This window comes from Microcaecilia unicolor, chromosome 1 (assembly GCF_901765095.1).
Source record: "Microcaecilia unicolor chromosome 1, aMicUni1.1, whole genome shotgun sequence".
Taxonomy (NCBI): Eukaryota; Metazoa; Chordata; class Amphibia; order Gymnophiona; family Siphonopidae; genus Microcaecilia; species Microcaecilia unicolor.
Genome location: NC_044031.1, coordinates 402,771,251 through 402,789,579, shown reverse-complemented (window position 1 = coordinate 402,789,579; position 18,329 = coordinate 402,771,251). Strand labels below are relative to the sequence as shown.

General features: G+C 49.5%; 1 protein-coding gene across 1 annotated transcript in view; it reads right to left on the bottom strand.

Annotated features, from left to right (window-relative positions):
* Window positions 1-18,329, bottom strand: part of GMPR (guanosine monophosphate reductase) — a 160,848-nt gene that overhangs the window by 126,056 nt on the left and 16,463 nt on the right. The window contains exon 3 of the mRNA XM_030190088.1: window positions 9,385-9,468. Coding sequence (XP_030045948.1) covers window positions 9,385-9,468 — 84 coding nt within the window. The remainder of the gene's footprint in view (window positions 1-9,384; window positions 9,469-18,329) is intronic.

The window sequence follows — 18,329 nt, the reverse complement described above, 5'->3', positions numbered from 1 at the left end:
CTGGAATGGAGCGACCACTCATGCGGTTGCATGACTCTGCTCAGTCTGTCGGCCAGACTGTTGTTTACGCCTGCCAGGTATGTGGCTTGTAGGAGCATGCCGAATTGGCAGGCCCAACGCCACATCCCGACGGCTTCCTGACACAGGGGGCGAGATCCGGTGCCCCCCTGCTTGTTGATGTAATACATTGCAACCTGATTGTCTGTCCGGATTTGGATAATTTGACAGGACAGCCGATCTCTGAAAGCCTTCAGTGCGTTCCAGACCGCTCGGAGCTCCAGGAGGTTGATCTGAAGATCCTTTTCCTGGAGGGACCACAGTCCTTGGGTGTGAAGCCCATCGACATGAGCCCCCCAGCCCAGGAGAGATGCATCCGTCGTTAGCACTTTCGTGGGCTTGGAATTTGGAATGGGCGTCCCAAGGTCAAATTGGTCCGAATGGTCCACCAGTGCAGTGAATTGCGGCAGCTGGTGGAGAGGTGGATGACATCTTCTAGATTCCCGGTGGCTTGATACCACTGGGAAGTTAGGGTCCATTGAGCAGATCTCATGTGAAGATGAGCCATGGGAGTCACATGAACTGTAGAGGCCATATGACCCAGAAGTCTCAACATCTGCCGAGCTCTGGTCTGGGAAGCCAGGGACAGGAGGTTGTTGGCCCTCGCTTCTGGAAGGAAGGCCTGAGCCGTCTGAGTATTCAGCAGAGCTCCTATGAATTCCAGAGATTGGGCAGGCTGGTGATGGGACTTTGGGTAATTTATCACAAACCCCAGCAGCTCCAGGAGGCGAATAGTGCACTGCATGGACCGGAGAGCTCCCGCCTCTGAGGTGTTCTTGACCAGCCAATCGTCGAGATATGGGAACACGTGCATTCCCAGCTTGCGTAGATACGCCGCCACCACCACGAGGCACTTCGTAAACACCCGTGGGGCAGAGGCGAGCCCAAAGGGCAGCACACAATACTGAAAGTGCCGTGTGCCCAGGTGGAATCTGAGATACTGTCTGTGAGCTGGCAGTATCGGGATGTGAGTGTATGCGTCCTTTAAATCCAGGGAACATAGCCAATCGTTTTTCTGAATCATTGGCAGAAGGGTGCCCAAGGAAAGCATCCTGAACTTTTCTTTGACCAGGAATTTGTTCAGGCCTCTCAGGTCTAGGATGGGACGCATCCCCCCTGTCTTCTTTTCCACAAGGAAGTACCTGGAATAGAATCCCTGCCCTTCCTGCCCGGATGGTACGGGCTCGACCGCATTGGCGCTGAGAAGGGCGGAGAGTTCCTCTGCAAGTACCTGCTTGTGATGGGAGCTGAAGGACTGAGCTCCCGGAGGACAATTTGGTGGAAGGGAGGCCAAATTCAGGGCATATCCGCACCGCACTATTTGGAGAACCCACTGGTCGGAGGTTATAAGAGGCCACCTTTGGTGAAAAAATTTTAACCTCCCTCCGACCGGCAGATCGTCCGGTACGGACACTTTGAGGGCGGCTATGTTCCCATGGATCCAGTCAAAAACCCGTCCCCGGTTTTTGCTGTGGAGGCGCAGGGGGCTGCTTAGGCGCACGCTGTTGACGGGAATGAGCGCGCTGGGACTGTCCCTGTGCCTGACGAGGCCTTCGGGCCGGCTGGGTGTACCTACGCTTGGTATAGGCGTAGGGCGCAGCCTGCCGAGCCCGGGAAAAACGTCCACCTGCTGAGGTGGATGCTGAAGGCGCCCGGTGGGAGAGCTTGTCGAGGGCGGTTTCCCACTGATGCAGTTGGTCCACCAGCTGCTCGACCTTCTCGCCAAAAATATTATCCCCCCGGCAAGGGACGTCGGCCAGTCTCTGCTGGGTGCGGTTGTCCAGGTCAGAGGCACGCAGCCATGAGAGCCTGCGCATCACTATCCCTTGGGCCACAGCACGAGAAGCCACGTCACAGGTGTCATATATACCCCTGGACAGGAACTTTCTGCACGCCTTCAGCTGCCTGACCACCTCCTGAAAAGGCCTGGACTGCTCCGGCGGGAGCTTGTCAACCAGGTCCGCCAGTTGCTTCACATTATTCCGCATGTGGATGCTCGTGTAGAGCTGGTAAGACTGGATGCGGGTCACGAGCATGGAAGATTGGTAGGCCTTCCTCCCAAACGAGTCCAGAGTGCGAGACTCCCGCCCCGGGGGCGCCCAGGCGGTATCCCTCGAACTCCGTGCCCTCTTGAGAGCAGAGTCCACGACCGTCGAGTTATGAGGCAATTGGGGCCGCATTAACTCTGGGTCCGAGTGGATTCTCTATTGGGACTCTGCTTTCTTGGGGATGGTGGGATTAGATAGTGGTCTCAACCAGTTCCGAAGCAGTGTCTCTTTGAGGACATTGTGCAACGGCACCGTGGAGGACTCTCTAGGTGGTGATGGATAGTCGAGGACCTCGAGCATCTCAGCCCTCGGCTCATCCACAGAGACCACGGGAAAGGGAATGCAAATAGACATATCCCTGACGAAGGAGGCAAAGGAGAGGCTCTCAGGTGGCGAGAGCTTTCTCTCTGGTGAAGGAGTGGGGTCGGAGGAAAGGCCCACAGACTCCTCTGAGGAGAAATATCTGGGATCCTCCTCCTCCCCCCACGAGGCCTCTTCCTCGGTGTCGGACATGAGCTCGTGCAGCTCAGTCCTCAACCGGGCCCGGCTCGACGTCGAGGCACCGAGGCCTCGGTGGCGTCGTCGAGCGGTGGACTCCCGTGCCGGCAGGGATGAAGCTCCCTCCATCGACGTCAACGGGGACTCCACCTGCGTGGTGATCGAGACTGGCGCCGCAAGCGGCGTCGGCGTCGAAGGCCTCGGCACCGGGTTAGAGCACGCCGGCGCCACAGTCAACGGCGCCGAGGGCGCAAGCACCCCTGGCGCCGGCACAGTCTGGCGCATCAGCCCTTCCAGAATCCCCGGAAGGATGGCTCGGAGGCACTCGTCCAGGCCCGCTGTCGGGAAAGGCGAGGGGGCCGGTAGAGGCTTCGGTGCTGGAAGCTGTTCGGGTCCAGAAGACTGCACCGAAGTGCTGGCACCCTGACGTGGCGGTACCTCTACGACAGAGGGGGACCTCTCCTCTCGACGCTGCCGCTTCCTTGGCGTCGACTCATCCCCGGCGCCGGGAGCCAGATGCGTCGTGGGCGACCGATGACGGTGCTTCTTCGCCTTTTTGCGGTGCCCGTCATCGGCGCTCAGTGGAACTGAGGAGGAGGAAGTCGATCCCCCTCGGCCTCGAGGGATCGGGTCCGACAGGGTTCGGTCCCGAGGGCCCTGGGTAGAGGGAGTGACCGGGGCCGATTGCCCACGTGGCCTCTCACCCCTGCCTTCACCAGGGGACCGGCGGGCCGACGGGACCTGTGCTCCTGGGGTCGATGCCATCGGTGCCGATTTCGTGGACATCGATACCGGTACCGAAGAACCGGCCGTCGATACTGATGCCGTCGAAGTCGACGTCGAGGGGCCGGCGCAAGTTCCAAAAAGACGGTCCCGAAGAACTTGCCTCGCTACCTGTGTCCGTTTCCGGAGACCGAGACACAAAGTACACGTCTTGGTATCGTGCTCCGGCCCGAGGCACTGGAGGCACCAAGCGTGAGTGTCGGTCTGCGAGATATGCCGGCCGCACCAACCACACTTTTTAAATCCACTCGGGACCTTCGAGGACATTGACGGAAAAATCGCGTCGGCGAAGTCAAAGTCATCGATGGTGGCGGTAAAATTCACACCTCGAAAATAAATCGACCGCGCGGCCACAAGGCCGCAACGCGACGCCCCCGCTAAGAGACGAGGGAAAACAAAGTTCAGCGGGGTTTTTTTAAAAAACTAAATAGAAAAACGGAGAACAACGAAAAGAGAAAATTCGCGACGAAAGCGCGATCCGGTTTCCGGGGCTGACAGAGAGAGAGACGAACACGGCTCTCTCCAGCACGGAAAAGAAAAGACTGAGCGGGAACGGTCGCGCACGGGCGGGAAGACGGCCGCGCATGCGCGGTGGGCGTGCCCTGCGTGCGGGACTGCCCGCGAAGTTTTCTTCCGGTTGGTGGGGGCTGCCGTGGACGTCAACCCAGTCGTGAGAACAAGCAGCCTGCTTGTCCTCGGAGAATTTACATAACCACAGAATTACACTCGCCAGATAAAATATTCTTATATGAGATATAGACCTTCAGCGGTGTCACTTATAAGCTATTGTACTTTCATAAGATTTTACACACCATCTTTATCGTTGGTCCAATGTCTCTAACAAAATCTATAGACTATCTGCCTGATATTTAAAATGCTTTTAAAACTACTGCCAAAATGGCACTTAACTGGCAATATGACACTAAATATCACCGGATAGTGACTTAAAGACAGCTGGTTATATCGTGCGATATAACTGACTATCAAGCAATTTTCACACAGAGCTGGATAAGTTGGTGGCCATAAGTCTAGTTCGCTAACAGTTCATGTTTTTTAGAAGATTGTTACGTCTTCCAGAGATTATTTAAGCAACAACATACAGGGACTCCTGAAGCAGGCCTGAGCGGCCGAAACACGACTCGTGTCGAGTCCACATTTTAAGAATTAAACTTATGCTGTGAACTTTGTAGTCCAGGAGAAGTTTTTTGCCATCATCTTTTCTGTCTCCTTTGCTGGGTCTTTTTCCTTTGGCCATATTTGACCACCACAATAGGTGGAATAACTTTGGCTGGCTCCAACTTGACCAGCTACTGCTGAAAATCGGCTTGGCCGATTAAGTTGGAACCAGTCAAATTTAAACCGGATATTCAACACTGGTCATTGGAAACAGCACGGCACTGAATATCCAGGTTCAGCGTAGACCGTGAGAGACAGTCTGGCTGTCTCTTGTGGTCTGAATCGGGGCCTTTATATTTTTTTTTACTCTTCTTAATTAAGCTTTATAATTGAAAATTTAAATAAAATAGTCTTAAAACAGGTGCCTTTTTGGACTTTTCACATAGGTGTCTTCTTATTAATCAAAGCTGTAGACATCTACAGTGAGTACATATGTGGATAAAGTTTTGATAGTGTCCCTCTTTGCAACAGGGGCATATCTGCGTGGGGCCACAGGGGCCTGGGCCCCCGCAGATTTCACCCTGGACCCCCCTACCGCCACCAACACCTACCTTTGCTGGCAGGGGACCCCAACCCCCGCCAGCCGAGGTCCGCTTCCTCTAAAAATATTCCTTGAGCTGAGGTCTTTTAAGTTGTTCGTCCTCGCTCCCACTCCTCCGTGCTGCTGTTCAAACTCTGTGGAATCCAGTTTCGGAGTCTGTCTGACGTCGCAGCATGTTGTACGTCGTCCTGCACGTATAACGTGCTGCGACGTCAGACAGACTCCGAAACTTGATTCCGCAGAGTTTGAACAGCAGCACGAAGGAGTGGGAGCGAGGACGAACAACTTAAAAGACCTCAGCTCAAGCAGTGGCGTAGCTACGTGGGGCCTGAGGGGGCCTGGGCCCCCGTAGATTTGGCCCTGGCCCCCTGCCCCACGATTCCCTTCAACCCCCCTCCCGCCACCAACTCTCCCCCGCCATCGCCACCCGCCCCGTCGCCGCAAATGATACCTTTTTTGAAGAGAGACTTCCTTCCGCGCTCGAGTAGCGCCTTTCTTCAACAAAGTTCCGGCGATCAGCTGTTTTGACGCCGGTAGTGTCGCCGGCGTGGAAACAGCTGATTGCCGGAACTTCACTGAAGAAAGGCGCTACTCGAGCGCGGAAGGAACTCTCTTCAAAAAAGGTATCATTTGCGGCAACGGGGCGGGCGGCGACGGCGGGGGAGAGTTCGTGGCGGGAGGGGGGGTTGAAGGAGATCATGGGCAGGCCGGCAGGGGGGGGGGGGTCCAATGTGGCGGCGGCTCGGGGGGGGGGCTAAACAGTGCCCCCCCACCTCGGGCTCTGGCCCCCCTCCTGGCGAGGTCTGGCTACGCCCCTGAGCTCAAGGAATATTTTTAGAGGAAGCGGACCTCGGCTGGCGGGGGTTGGGGTCCCCCGCCAGCAAAGGTAGGTGTTGGCGGCGGGGGGGTGGCAATGGCGGCAGGGGGGTGGCAATGGCGGCAGGGGGGGCTATAATGTGCCCCCCCACTCTGGCTCTGGCCCCCCCTACCGCCTAACCCCAGATACGCCCCTGCTTTGCAAAGTTCTGCATTTACTTTTAGCACACTTAAAACAACCCAATTTTCAAGCATAAAAGAAACTGCATAAATTGTGTTTGCATATTGGTTGTTACACAGTTATGTGTTCAATTATAACTTTACCTGCTTTAAAACAGTGACGTAACTTATACATGTTACCAACAAGTTTGTTATACATGGAGGGCCTAACATTCAAAACAATTTAAATGATCAGGAGAAGCATTTTCAGCGACAATCAACTGGATAGAGCCGCTGAAAATGCCCAATTAGTGCTCAAGCCAAAACTGGCTACTTTGGGGACATTCTGGGGGGCCAGAGTCGGCACTTAGCCACTTAAGATGACCACATAAATAGGACCACATATATGTCAGTCCTATCTTTATGCAGTTCTTCATAGCCAGTTAAATGCCGAATATCTCATTTAACTGGCTATGTTTTAGCTGGTTCCCTAGACCCAGAAATACAATGCTGGAGCTCGAACATGACCCAGCATTGAATTTCTGGGTTTAATGCCAGTGGCAGTTTGCAAAATGCTGATCCTTGTTGGCTGAATATCAGGTCCATATTTTTTGAAAATTCATAACATGCTCCCAAAACTCCCACCCCCAGAACGTCTGTTTTGTGTGAGCAATTTTATATATGCTTGGGACAATTTTTAGACTATGTATGAGGTTTGCAGCACTGTGAATCTCTTGAGCAGGGACTGTCCTTCCCCATGTTTAAACTTGTACAGCGCTGCATAACCCTGGCAGCGCTATAGAAATGCTAAGTAGTAGTAGTATATTTTTAAAGGAACTCCCTAGGGAGTTTTTCTTTGAAAAGCTCCAGCTCAGCCAGGACCATAGGTACAAATGTGTGTGAGGGGGTGACTGGTATAGGGAAGAGCATTTCCTCGCAGATGATTCAGTCACCTTGCAGCAGGTGGCGCTAGTCTGCCAAGGCAGAGGCTGAGGCTGAGTCTGTCAGAGGGGCGGGGCTCAGGTCAAGAGGGCGTTAAAAGCCCTGAGGTTGAATAGATAAGGGAGGCCCTGATGCAGAGGTTTCCAGGAGGGAGGTCCAGAGAGAAGAGGACTCCACAGCAAGCTGAGCTGTAGTACCTCAGGTGACAACCAGGGAAGTGGTGTGGCTCAGGCTTCATTGGTATCAGAGTTGTATGGGAAGACTGGCAAGGAAGGAGACACCTTGAGTTACGTTCAGAAAGTACTTGTTTTGATGTGAATAAACAGCATGCTGGACTAGGATGGGAGCTAGTCCTAATTTTAGACTGAACTTGTGCTGGATGAAAGCCTGTGAAGTAACAGGGGGCACATGGTATGTCAAATAATAAAATATTTTCCCTTTTTCTTGCAAACCCTGTGTGTCTGACTAAGGGCCAGATGCACAAAGGTCCCATTAAGAATCCATCTGCATTTTCAAATTGGTAAATATTTACCGATTTAGAAACACAGTGGGATTCACAAAGAGAATCGCATGCAAATGAGCTGCTTGTTGGTTTTGCGACCCAGCTCATTTGCAAGCGATCTGGGGGAAGCCAGTCGGTGAGCTGAACATGCGCAGAACAGTCAATCGCTATGCGTGGCTGCTCTGCGCATGCTACAGATAGCTCTCATAGACACAGACAAGCTGAGTATATGAAAGCAGTAGATGTAGCCCTTTTTTTTTTTTTGAAAGCACAAAAGCACTTTTTTTATTGTGATGGACAGACCCTTGTTGGGGCTCCCTGCCTCCCCGCTGCTGGAAAAAAGTAGGAAATGCCTAGAAAATGCTCTCTGCTGCTCTGGGCTCTGAGGGATCAGCATCAGGGCTTGGTTTCACACCCAGATATTCCTGCTGCTTCCTTCTATTGGCAGGCTGACATCCTGGAATGCCCATTTCCCTGAAGATGGACTCTCATTGGCTGGCTGCTATCCCAACTCCTCCTCCCAAAAGGGCTTCCCTGATGACATCACTGTAGAGCTGTGAGCTGATTGGATCCAAACTTCCTGGTGTCCCCCTCCAGTAGTGAGTGGGCGGGACATCCGAGGCTGACACTGTCCAATTTGTTTAGCCCCTCTCTCTATTGTGCTTCTAGCATGGAAGATGCTGTTTCCCAGCAGAGGCAGTTTGACCCTTGTCTTCCTTGCATTTTTGGTAAGTCACCATTACTTTTATGCTTTACATTTCGGTACTGCCCCTTCCCATTTCTTGCCAGTAAAATGTCATTTGAAAAAAGAATCATGGCATGGCTTTCATACATGCAAAGAAGCTGTGTGTAAGCCGATGTACTTTTTTATTTTGTGCTCCATCTTCCCTGCCTTGTTTCTCCCCTTCTCCTACTTGCGACAATGAAGAACCGACAGCTTCAGACTTCCCGTTAAAATTCCCACAGTAAAGGTAGGGAATACTTTTGTGCATGGGGTCGGAAATGGCATACACATTATAATAGTAATTAGCTCATTATAATAACTCTGTATTACGTTTTCGTTAGCTGCTACCATGACAGCAAAATGGCTTGGAGAACCCTTTTGTGCATGTCTAGTTTTACTAATTGCTCGCTAAACCGGCTAGAACTAGTTTAAAAACCACGTTGCTGGTTTGTTAGGTTTAGTGCATCTGGCCCTGAGTTTGTACCCAATCCAAGCCACACCCTTGACCACATTACCACAATATGCCTCAGTTTGTGGATGCAAACTCCCTGCCAGGAAGTACAGAGGATGTTAAAAATTAACCCCCCCCCCCCCCCCCCCCCGTGTGCACTTTGCCAGGACAACCCCTGTCTGCTAACACCCCTTTTCTCCAGATGGACTGTACATACATGGTATATGCAGACTTTCCCTTGTGCTGAAGTGGGGTGGGCAATTTTCAGAAGGCATGTTTCCACAGGTAAACATCCCTTTGCTCATGATGTCCTTCTGAAAATTGCCCCCATGAAGTTACATGCATTGTTTTTAGGCAGCTGAAAATCAGGGGCATACTCATGAGTGGACCATGACCCCATTACTGTGCAGTCAGGCCACCCAGTCAGTTGCAGTGCCATGGGCCAGCGAGAGGAGAATTTAAGACAACGTGAACATCCAACTGTCTAGTGCCCACCTATGTAAATCTGAGGCCCCACAAAATAAAAAAAAATCAGTCCTGACTAGCCACTGCTGAAAAATCAGCTTAGGTGCATTTAGCCAGCCTGTGCGCATAACTCCTTATTTTATGCAGGTGATCCCCCATTACATTTTTCAAAACTTACCCCAATATTGTGAAAAAAAAATAGGCCAAATAAAAGCAACCTACCTCTAAGCATTCTGGGTGATGGGATGCAAACATCTTCCAGTCCTCCAAAGAATAATGCTTGTGAATGGCAGTAAACATTGTGTTCTAGAGGGAAGAAAAACACACCAGAGATGTATGGGGAACTTTAAAAGATATTACATTTCTGGTAACCACGCTGCAGCAAATAAAAGACCCCTGGTTTTAGCATTTTTGCTTTTTATGGATGTTTTTCAGCTGTGCTCTAAATGTAACCTCAAGCACATTATCAGTTGACCTGCAGAGGAAGAGAAAGGGCACAGAGCCCAGTCCTGCTGTTCAGCGGCAGTGGGTGATCCGGCTGCAATGCCAATCACTGAATACCGAGAATGGGGATATCTGATCTTGTGTTTACACCATTGAAATAACGCAGCGTATGACTACTGCTAAATTCAGCATGGACACTTAACATTATCTATGATCAGGGAACAGATGGAAACAAGCACTCTGCTAAACCTCTAGGGCAGTGGGTCCCAAACTTGGTCCTGGAGGCACTCCAGCCGGTCAGGTTTTTCAGCCTGCACTGCATACAAATCTCTTTCATGAATATTCATTGTGGCTATCCTGAAAACCTGACCAGCTGGGGTGCATCCAAAACCAGGTTTGGGAACCACTGCTCTAGTGTACAGGTCATTGAATGATGAGATATGAATATTAAAGCTCAACTCCTCCCCTTCAGAAAGAAAACGTAAAGGCAGCCCGGGCCAAGGCCTATCGGGGGAGGGGGCAGCTGGACCATTTGGCCTGGGCGCCACACAGAAACGAGTCCTCTATTTGCTTGGATTAACGCTTTCAGTGAATTAAATATGGGACCTCCTAATTTGCACTGGCCTGGGCCTCTGTGAATCTGTGTTTTTCTTCAAAATCCAAATTCCAGATTTATTCCATGTCACTCAATATAAAGTTATTTTCCACCAACCCACCTATTAATACAATACTAGTATTTGGGAAACATGTCGTGCTGCCATTACACCTCAAAACAGTCCTGCAAAATATTTGCACTTCACAGTTCCGCGAAGACCATGCTTAGCAAGTTAATTGTCCAATTTAAAATGTAAGCCAGGTTATATGTATGACAAAGGTTATATAGCAGAATAATTGAAACTACACTAGAGGTTCAGTAGGAAAGAGCCATCTAAGTGAGTGTGTCACGGTCTCAGGCTCTCGGACACTGTCACCACATGAGCCCTTGGACCGCTGCTGAAAAGCGGCAGCAGTAGGCAAGACCCTCAACCAGGACTGGGTAAGCAAGCAAGGCAGGAGAAGCTGTAGACAGGCAAAGCTGGAACAACCGAACTGGAACCACAGGACTGGAACTATAGCAGTAGGCAGGCAGGGAATACGCAGGACAGAGCAACCGGTCTTCACCTGCACTTGACCACCATTCCCCAGGGGTTGAGCCCCCAGGTGCAGGCGGCCGGCAGGACTTACTAGACCTAGCTTGCAGACAGACTAGACCAACAGGATACTAAACAAGCTTGACTAACACAGGGTTCGGGACTACTGAGGATACGGGATTCTCAGACAGGGAATAGGATACAGAACAAGCTTGAAAGAAACCGGGTTAGGGTTCAAAACAGGAGTGCCCACAGGCACTCAGACAAGAACAAGGCATACAGGTAAGACAAGACAAGGCAGAAGTGCTCCTACAGCACAGCAAGGCAGAAGTGCTCCTATCAGCACCAGAAGGGTAAAGCAGGGAAGCTTAAACAAGCAGGCAGAAGTGCTCCTAACAGCACAGCAATGTCACGGTTGTGCCCATGTTTCGTGCTCTCCTTCCTCTCGCCACCAAATGTGGGTGTGTTCTTTGTCCTTGGACAGTTTTCAAAATGAAAATACACAACGCGTACTTTCACCTGAAAAATGAATGCAAAGTCCACAGTAACTACAGAATTTATTGATATGTGGCCAATTTAAAATTTATCCTCTTATGGGATCATTTTTATAGCTGTCCACACTATTGAAAAATACACACATTTTTTCATTCTTCAAGCTTTGCTGGATTTGCAAAATGAAAATACATGCATATTTTCACTATGAAAATTATTCCCCCTCCCCACTCACATTTTACACCAGCTAATGTGTATGGATATTTGGTGCAAATATCTCTACACAAGTCTGAAAATTGTAAACTATGCATATGGAAGGCAATTGTATAAAGGGGAGCCTCTCTCTAGGCATCGAGAAGGCACCGATTTGGAAAGTATGTGCCTATTTTCATTTGTGGAGGGGCATTTTCAAAAGAATGTCCAAGTCAGAATTGGGACGTCCTTCTCATAACATCCAAAAAAACCTGTCTGACAGCTATTTTCGAACAGGAAAAACAACATTGGGATGTCCTATTCAAAACTACATGAGAAGGAGGTTCTTGTGCTGAAAATGTCCAACAAGAGCAGCCATTTCCCAAAAGGAAACATCCAAAATATGAACACCAAAAAAAAAAAACAGGCACAGAAATCTCTGACATTATTTGTGCAAAAACGGCCACATAGATGTCCCCGCAGAGCAGAGGGGAAGCCTAGTAATCACTGGAGTGGACTTTAAACAAGGGGACCTGGGTACAAACCCTACCTTAATTCCTTAATAAATTATTGTGAGCCATCCAGGAACAGATTAAACCTACTGTAACTGAAGGTGCACCACTACAATAACCATCACGCTTGCAGGTGTCTTAAAAATTCAGATACAGTAGGTATTTTGAAGTTCCAGGAGGACCAAATTCAAGAGATGTACTTGAGTGTCCTGCTTGGCTCCTGTATTCCTCATGCTGAGATTTTTGGGTGAAACAAGTGGCTCTGCCTTTGCTCAATGGCATTATCTTGGTTTGCAGCACTTCAGTCAGCTCTTGAATATGGGGGAGCAGTAGAGTTTTGCAGATTTGCAGGAGAAATATAATTTAACTACTTGAGACTGGTTCCCCTATGTCCAACATTTTATGGGAGCTCAGGGGTGGTTGAGGGAAGACCCTGATGATAGTGAGCTTTTGGAAAATCTTTGGATAGCAATGGGGAAACTGCCTCATCCTTTGTCTATTTTGTATAAATTTCTGAGAGGCAAAGAGTTTAGGCATTTCAACTTTATGCCACAGTGGGAAAATGATCTGGGTGAATTTCTGGATATGGACACTTGGAAACGGGTATTTCGGGAGATGCAATGGGTATCAATATGTGTGTTAACTAAAGAGAATGTATATAAAGTAGTATCCCACTGGTACTTATCGTCAATTATTTTTATTGATGACATATAAAAGAAGTCCACACAAACAGGTAAGTAACTTTCTAACCATAACATAGATACTTCGCGTTTATGCTTTCTCTAAACAGCATCATCAATTCTTTAACATTTTTCCCCCCTCCCTTGAATAACTAGACTTAATGTCTAAAAGCAAAATTCCGGATGGGGTAGTCCCGAGGGGACTGGACTCTGATGTCCCCCCAAGACTCCCCAAGCCGGCACATTATTATCTACTCATTCCCTCCCTCCCCTCCCTGTGACTCGTTATTCAGTTCTGGGAATGAATGTCCGGGGCTCCATGAGCCAGTCATATGTTCAAGAGGGAACTCTTAGCTCTTGGGGGCATAGAATCCAGAAACGGACCCCATCTCAAGCAGAATTTATCCAACTCAGTCGGATTTCCATCTTTTATCATCATTCTCTCAAAGCGTAACAGTTGCACCATCCGCATTCGCCAATTCTGGAGTGAGGGGCCTCTTGGGGATAGCCAATCCACTAGAATAGTCTTTTTTGCAATCATAATGGCTCGCTGTACAAAAAGAGTAAGCCCTCTTGGCCGGGGAGCCCGCAGACAGGGCTTCCCGAACAACAGCATCGGAGAACAAGACCATCTAAGTTCTCCACAAGGCTGAAACCCGTTGTAGTAAAGTCATCCAAAAATTCTTCACTGCAGGGCAAGTCCAGTACATGTGTCCCAAGGTCGCTCCCACAAAATGGCATTTGGGGCACACCCCATCAGGGGAAACCCCCACATGAAACGCCCGTCGAGGCAGCATATGCATCCGAAACACAAAACGATACTGTAATTCCCAGTGATCAGTTAAAGGTGACACTCTGTAAAGGGCCAATACATGTTCTTTAAGCAAGCCTGATGAAATGTCTACCTTCAGGTCTCTGCTCCAGGCCTCAGCATATTTACCAAAGTCTGGCTCCACAGCTGTGTCTTTGATATGTCGGAGGTGAAACCTCAATGGGACTTTTTGTTGTGATCCCAGCGAGAATGCCAGTGGTAATTCCTCCTGCACATCCTCAGCCAAGGCCTCCCAAGTCAAACTCTTCGTATAGTGCAATAGTTGCCAATAATGAAAGTAGTCTTTAGGGCGGAGCAGCCCTCGATCCTGCAGCTTCTGAAATGATTGCAACTTTCCTTCTCGTGTTAAGATCTGGTGTAGGTAGATTATACCTCGCGCTCTCCATTGTTCAAAAATTGTATATATCAAACCAGGCTGAAATTCAGGGTTCCCGCAGATTGGCAGCAGTGGGGTAACTTTTGGCGAAAATTGATGTAATCTACAAATCCAGCTCCATGCTCTCTGTGCTTGCGGCAAAAGGTTTGAGATGCGTAGTACTGGAGAGGCCCCTCCACTCCCATGCAGGCAACTACTAAAATGAATGGGTGCAAACAACCGTAGTTCTATTGTGGTGGCTGAGAAATCCGCAGAGTTGCGGAACCAGTCTGTGACATGTCTCATTGCACAAGCAATCCCCAAATGTCTCACACTCTGCAGGCCCATCCCTCCGTACTCTTTCGGTACATACATACTCTGCAGTGGGAATCTCGGCTTTTTTCCTCGCCACAGAAATTTCCTTAACATTCCATTCAATCGTTTCTCGTCCCTGTTGGTAAGGTGTATGGGCAAGGTTTGGAACATATATGACCAGCAGGGGATAATCATCATGTTGTATAATGTTATACGTCCTGACAAAGAGATAGGAAGACCCCGCCATTGCTCGAGTTTCCTCGCTGTATCTTTCATTAATTTTTGGATATTTATCTCATACAAACCACTTAATGTGTTGGGGATTAATACACCCAAGTACTTCATCTCTGTCCTTGCCCTCTGCAGTGAGAAGTCATCCGGGTCGGGGCCATCCAGTCGCTCAGGTAGCCTCATTATGCGTGATTTTTCCCGATTAATTTTGAACCCTGACAGTGCACTAAAGCATTCTATCTCCTCGAGCAGTGCTGGCAGTGCCACCCTCGGGGACTCTGATATTATCAATAGATCATCCGCAAAGGCTAACACCTTTACTTTCTCTCCACTTACTGTCACCCCTGGCACCCCCTCTCCCTGTTGGATATTTTTAATCAATGGTTCAATGGATAACACAAAAAGGAGCGGAGAGAGGGGGCAGCCTTGCCTAGTCCCCCTCGCGATGGGAAATTGTTGCGTTCTAGATCCATTAACCAGCACAGCCGCTCGAGGATTTGAGTATAGCGACTGGATAGCCCCATAGGCCCAACCCCCTACACCCACATGCCTCAACACAGCAAACATATAATCCCAGCCTACTTTACCAAATGCTTTTTTAGTGTCCAGGCTGACCAGCATCGCCTCACCGCCTGAACGCTGAATTTGGGCTTGGGCTAGTAGTAATCGTCGCACGTTAATTCCTGAGTGCCTATTGCGCATGAAACCCACTTGTTCCTGCCCGATAAGACTGGGTAAGCACTCCTGTAGTCTGTTAGCTAGCAGTTTGGCTAGGATCTTTATATCTACATTGATTAAGGAGATAGGCCGGAAAGAACCAGCCTGGTTCTCCGGCTTTCCTGGCTTTAGCAATAGTGTTATTAGTGCCTTATTTGCATAAGCAGGAAACTGTCCCTGAGCTACTACCTCCTCAAAATACGAGTGCAGGGGGCCCACTATATGCGGATTTAAGATTTTATAGAATTCACTAGAGAAGCCATCTGGGCCTGGATCTGAATTTGCAGGGAGTGACCTAATGATATCCTGAAGTTCCCTTCCTGTAATAGGCCTATTCAGGACCTCTACCTCTTCTGCCTTAAGTGTCAGCATTCTGGCCTTCCGCAAATAATCTGTCACCGACTCCAATGATGGTGGGGATATATTTTTATATAGTTCACTATAGAAGTGCTGGAATACCTGTTTTACTCCTTCCCTCCCATTCTGAATATGTCCTTTCCGGTCTTTCACCGCCACTATCGCTCTAGGGCCACTCCAGGCCTTAACTACCCTTGCTAACATGACACCTGATTTGTTCCCATATCTCTGGAATCTGAATTTCCTAACTGCTAGGGCTCTCGAGGCTCTTTCATGTAAAAGTGAATTTAACGTTATTTGAGCTATTTTCATCTGCTCCTTATTATAGCTCGATGGAACCGCCGCAAATCGGCGCCTAGCTTTCCCAAGTCTACGTTCTAGATGGATAATTGCCCCATTAATCTTGCGCTCCCGTTGTGCAGTAAATGCAATCACTGCCCCCCTCAAAACTACTTTCGCCGCTTGCCAGAATAGTAGGGGAGTATCCCTATGTTCTTTGTTAAATTGTGAGTATTCCCCCCAACTCTTTAGCAAGTGCTGTTTAAATGTTGGGTCTGATGCTAAGTACGTGGGAAATCTCCACCCTCTTCCCCCAATCCCCAGGTCTCGATCCTCTAAATCCAACCACACCATGGAGTGGTCCGAGATCTCTTCTGGGCCTATCTCCACCTCACTCACATAGGGAAACACCCGCTGATCCACCAAAATGTAATCTAGGCGAGAGAAAGTCCCATGGGCCCTAGAAAGGTGGGTATATTCTCGCTCCTCTGGATGTAAAGTGCGCCAAGAATCCACCACTTCAAGTGCTTGGATGAACTGTGATAGAGCCCTCACCTCCGGGCCTCCCCGGGCTGCCCTTCTAGGGGACGAGCAGTCAAGTGTGGGGTCAGCCACTAAATTAAAATCCCCCATCTCAAGCAGCGGCAGTGACCCATGAGGGAGGCACACTTGGACTAGATGGTCGTAAAAGGATCTGTCATATAAATTCGGACCCTATAGCGCTACTACTAAGTACTCCACATTGTGCAACCAGAGACGCACCACCACATATCTCCCCCCTGGGTCACTACCCACCAGATGTGTTTTCGCCACTACTCCCTTTCGAATTAAGATTGCAACCCCACTCTTCCTTCCTTCGGCCGCTGCCCCGTGTACTTCACCCACCCATGTTCTCTTCAACTTTTGTAACTCCTCTTGAGATAGTCTCGTCTCTTGGATATAAGCCACTTCTGCATGGTGTCTCTTTAAGGCTTGCAAAATCTTTGCCCTCTTAATTGGGGATGTAATGCCCCCTACATTCCATGTTATAAATCTAGTCCGAGCACCCCCCCTTCCTGAATGAAGTTATTTCCATAGTTACCAACCTGCATTAAGAGTTTGGGAGACTCCGGTGCTCAGCTCCACCCGAGTCTCCCCGCTCCATCACCGGACATCTCAAGGACATTCCCCGTGCACCCAATCCCCTTCTGTTCTATGACTCTCCCTTCCCCCCTCTCCCCTACCCTCCCCCACCCCAAACTTCCCCCCTACCCCTAATTCCTCCCCCCTTATCACCTTTGACCTCTCCTTTCGCAACATCTACTAGGAGAGCTCCGGTCAATTAATGGTAGGGGCCCCCCCTCCCCCCTTTTCTCCTTCCAATCTTCTCATCTTTGCTGCGCTAGAATTACAATAATATACAACAATTCAACAAATCCGCAAACATACAGATCCAAGTTAACTTCATAACATTTAACTGTGGTACAACTTTGTGCAAGCTTTGCTCTAGCTGCGTTACAGCTGCAGCGAGCCTGCGACTTTATACCATCACAGCCTGCTACCTGCTCATGTGTTCCCCTTTCAGCCATTGTGGCCAGGGGAGGATGCCGAATTGTCCCGTAGGAGGGACTGGGCCTCTTCTGGAGAGTGATACATCTTCCAGCCCCCCTGTTCCAACACTTTGAGCTGAGCTAGATACAATAGCATGAATCTTTGGTTTTTCGCTGCCAAATGGCGGCACAGAGGTCCAAATGCTTTCCTGCGCTCCTGTAGGGCAGCGGAATAATCCTGGAAAATTTTTACTGCTGTTCCATCAAATGTGAGTGAGTCCCATTTGGATCTGGCGCCTCTCAGAATTTCTTCCTTGTGTAAGAAATTATGAACTTTTATGATGACCACTCTCGGTCTGTTTCCTCCTTCAATTCTCCTGCCCAGACGGTGTGCTCTCTCCAAGCACAGTGGCCCACTGCTATCAGAGAGAGCAAATTCAGATTTGAGCCAACTCTCCAATTGCGTGGGCAGAGCTCGATCTGACACTAATTCGGGAATTCCAATCAGGCGAAGATTAGACCTGCGAGACCTGTTTTCCAGGTCATCTAGATGTTTTGCCTGGGCTCGCAATGAATTCTGTAGGTCCTGCAGCAGTGTTCCTCTGCCCGTGCTTGAGTCCTCCAGCTCCGAAACTCGTACTTCGAGCTCCCCCGTCCTCCTCATCGTTTCTCCCAGTAGCAATTCTACACCCGCAATCTGGTCAGATAATTTTGTCAGCTCCGGTTTTCAAAGCCTCTCTCACCGCTTCTGTTATCTGTTGAAGCTGCAACGGGTGAAATTGTGGAGGGCGTTCGGGGACTGGGCTGGGTGCCATCTTGGATTCTTCCGACCCTCAGTGCTTCTCAGCTGTTTTTTTTGCCGATTTCGACGCTGAAGCCCGGGTTTCCTTTGTTACAAAGGGATCCATATATATGCGCTAGGTACGCTCACGTTTTGTAGTTATTTTCGTCTGGTTTTCGCTCGTTTTACGGGGAATGGAGAAGAGGGAGCCCCAGAGAGAAGATAAACGCGACTTCCTCTCTCAAACCATCACGTGACCACCTCCCACTGGTATTTATAATGCCTGTTCACTTGAAGTGTATATATCCACAATCAGTTTCT